The sequence below is a fragment of the Echinops telfairi genome, unplaced genomic scaffold (genome assembly GCF_000313985.2).
Source record: "Echinops telfairi isolate 266 unplaced genomic scaffold, ASM31398v2 ScPeMD7_7441;HRSCAF=8479, whole genome shotgun sequence".
Taxonomy (NCBI): Eukaryota; Metazoa; Chordata; class Mammalia; order Afrosoricida; family Tenrecidae; genus Echinops; species Echinops telfairi.
Genome location: NW_022111341.1, coordinates 612,136 through 615,790, shown reverse-complemented (window position 1 = coordinate 615,790; position 3,655 = coordinate 612,136). Strand labels below are relative to the sequence as shown.

Sequence of the window (3,655 nt, the reverse complement as noted above, 5' to 3'; positions counted from 1 at the left end):
TGGAGAGCGGGGAGGAAGGGGGGAAATGAGGAGGTGATGCCAGGGGCTTAAGTGGAGAGCAAATGTTTTGAGGATGAGGGCAATGAATGTACAAATGTGCTTTACACAATTGATGTATGATTGTGATGAGTTGTATGAGCCCCTAATAAAATGATTTTTTAAAAAGAGCAAGGGCTAAGGAAACACAAGACAATTGAAAGAAATTATTTTAGCAAAGCTAGCCAAGATTATAAGGATTAATCAAATACATCTAGATAATCTTGAAGTTCATCTTAATGGTCAAGATGGAGGTGAAAGGGAATGTTAAAGGACCAGAACTTACGATCCAAATTGTGGAGGTCTGATGTAAAATCAGGAGTCCTGATGCTGCATTAACCACCACGTGCCAGGTCTGAAGGAGGATGGGGCTGTCCAGACCCATAGAGATTCCCAGCCTTAGAAACCCTACACAATGTCAGTATGAGTTGGAATGGACTCAACGGAAGTGGGCTTTTGGATTTGTAAAATCTTGCGACTAATTTTTTAAATCATCAATCATGAAATAACATTTTCAATAAACATTTTAATGTCCCTTATAGTCACAGTGTGAACTGGGTTACTTCTCTTGGAACTTTCTTCAGAACCTATGTCAGATTCTTTAGATGTTTAGTGGGGTCCATTCCAATTTCCACTTTTTGAAATGATTTTGAAATGAGCCAAAAGCTACTTAATTCTAAGTCTGGAAAATAAGCGGGTAATGAAGTGGCCAAAACTGAGATATGACTTGATTATAGAAAAGCTTCTCTTGCAGTTTATGAAACATGGAATTCTGGCAGTATTCCATATATGTAGTCCTATAACTTCCCAATTCTGGACACACAATTCTGGCATGTTACTTAAAACTAGGTCCATTTGTTTATATCGTATTCTTTGGTATACTGAAAGTCTCAAAAGATGAAATACAGTGCCTGGTGATGATGAGATTCATGCTGGTAAATTACAGATATAGATTACCGATGCAGGTTGCCCACCAGAATTATCTTTGTGGATAATAAAGTTATAAAGGTAATAGCAAGAAACAGACCAGAGAATGATAAAATGAGGTGCTGAGACCATGTATGGAAGTGTGGCCAGGGTATACTTCCTGAAAAGTAAAAGAAAATCCAGTCAGGTGGCTTGCTCAGGCTGATAGGAACTTAAGCGAGCAGTATTGCAATGGGACATTCTTTGCATGGACTTTAATGTCTTCTTTAAGCATTGCCGTCTCCTCTTTCCCTCATGTGAAGCCATAAATAGGTTAGTGCAAGGTATCTATTTGTACCAGAGCTTACAGTGGAGAGATGAAAAGGAAAGTCCCAGTCACCGAGAGATGTAAGTCTCCAAGCTCAAGAGGCACTGGGCCAAGTCTCCACTCACCTCATTCTCTGCATCAGTCCCATAACCATCACTAAGGCATCCATTTCCTTTGCTGACACAGGGATTAGGACTGGGACTAGGGTTGGTGATATGATGTTCAGTGACTCTGTGGAGTCAGTAAAGGTGGTATATGAAAATACTGGAGTGCTGTTAAAAATATAGCATTCTGAGTTTGCATGGGATTATGGAATTCCACTGACTACAAAGAACAGTGGGCTAAAGTAAAATGCACCCTTAAGCCTAAATGTCTGCAAAAATTTCCCTACTACTAAGATCTTAGAAAGCTAAATATAAGCCTCACAGTAAGGCTGCTTAGAACTCTAGAGCAGGATCTTTTGAGGGGCCCAAGGGCACCTCCTGGGGAATAAATCTGAGATCACAAAGGATGGAAAGAAGCAGAAACCAGGAAGAGTAGCCTCTTCCAAAAGACAAAGGCAAGTGTCTTGAGCCACGTCAAGCAGCTAATGCTATTTGAAGTTTGTAAAGGATTTACCAGGCCAACCGGCGCTTCACTCCTTCAGACACCTCTCAATGTAGTTAATCCAATCAAGGCACTGGGCCCAAACTACTGAAGAGCTACTCTAACTTTGCCACCAGTATAAATTCTGACACTAGATTAAGTAATTATGGGACAAACTTTCTACCACCAACACGGCTCACCAGCATGTGGCGTTTTTAGTGCTGTATAATATTCAAACTGAGAACTTAAGGTTTTGCTAAACTCCTATAGATTCATATTTTTTTCTCCACTGTGGATTCTCTGATGTCGGATGAGACTCGACCTTTGAATAAAGGCCTTCCCACACTCATTACATTGATAGGGTTTCTCTCCAGTGTGAATTCTCAGATGCTGAATGAGGCCAGTGTTCCCATTGAATGCTTTCCCACATTCTTTACATTTATAGGGTCTTTCTCCAGTGTGGATTCTCTGATGTTCAATAAGGCCCGACTTCTGACTGAAGGCCCTCCCACATTCATTGCATTTGTAGGGTTTCTCACCAGTATGGCTTCTCTGATGGCCAATGAGATGTGAGCTCCGTCTGAAGGTTTTCCCACACTCATCACACTCATAGGGTTTCTCCCCAGTGTGGATTCTCTGATGTCCAATGAGGTGAGAGCTATGACTGAAAGCTTTCCCACACTCATTACATTCATAAGGTCTCTCGCCACTGTGGATTCTCTGGTGCAGGATAAGGCCTGCACTCTGGCTGAAGGCCTTCCCACACTGATTGCACTGATATGGCTTCTCCCCGGTATGGATTCTCTGGTGCAGGATCAAGCCTGTGTTCTGGCTGAAGGCTTTGCCACACTCTTTACAGTGATAGCGTTTTACTTTGTTGTGGATATCCTGATGGGAAAGAAGGGCTGACCTGTAACTGAAGGCTTTCCCACACACATTACACTGGTAGGGCTTCTCCCCAGTGTGGATTCTCCAGTGTCGAACAAGGCCTGAGCTCTGAGCAAAGCTTTTCCCACATTCATCACATTTATGTCGTCTTTCTTGTGTGGGATTTCCCCGCTGTCTTTCTAATTTGCCCAGGAGGTCTCTGGCTTCTCCATGTTCAAGACCCCTGCTAACATCCCCGTTGCATTTGGCAGCTGTTTCTCCATGTTGTTGGATTCCAGAAGATATTACCTGCTTTGAAGCTAATTCCCTGTTCTCATTCCTGGTTTGACCACCTGAAAAAAATACGTAATAAAATATCAAATCATTGTTACTTTCTATTCTTTATACTAGGAGAAAGGAATAGAGGACAGGAAAAAAGAAAGTTGGTAAAATTTATGAAGGGGGCTTCAAAAAGTTCATGAAAAAAATGACATTAAGAGACAATGGGATTTTCCCACCAACTTCTGAAAGCCTCCCTTGTATGTCTCCAAAACGGCTTCATCATGTAGGGAGGTACGAGCAGGTCAAGAAGAAGTATCACAAGAAAACTGGGGAAGAGGTGCCATGAGAAAAGTGTTGTTGGAAGAAGCGTAAAATAGAAACGGGGTCACCTAAGGAGAGGTAGAAGTCGGAAAGTGGGAAGGAATATGGAAACACTAAAGATCTAACGAGTGGGGAGAAAATGAGCAAGTGTCCTGAGAAGTCATTCAAAGAAAGGACACACAATAGACCCAAGTGAAGAAAATCTACATAAGGACACTGGGAGAAGGAAAATGTGTACTCAGCAGTAGAGAGATAGTGATTTCCAATGGGCAAAGAGATCAATACCTGGTTACAAGCTGTTAGGTAAACACCAGACTGGAGTACAAAAAA

The 3,655-nt window shown here is 41.9% G+C and overlaps 1 protein-coding gene across 1 annotated transcript in view; it reads right to left on the bottom strand.

Moving 5' to 3' along the window:
• Window positions 1-542: 542 nt before the first annotated feature.
• Window positions 543-3,655, bottom strand: part of ZKSCAN8 (zinc finger with KRAB and SCAN domains 8) — a 14,296-nt gene continuing 11,183 nt past the window's right edge. The window contains exon 4 of the mRNA XM_045298699.1: window positions 543-3,117. Within this exon, the coding sequence (XP_045154634.1) occupies window positions 2,120-3,117 (998 nt within the window). The 3' untranslated portion in view covers window positions 543-2,119. The remainder of the gene's footprint in view (window positions 3,118-3,655) is intronic.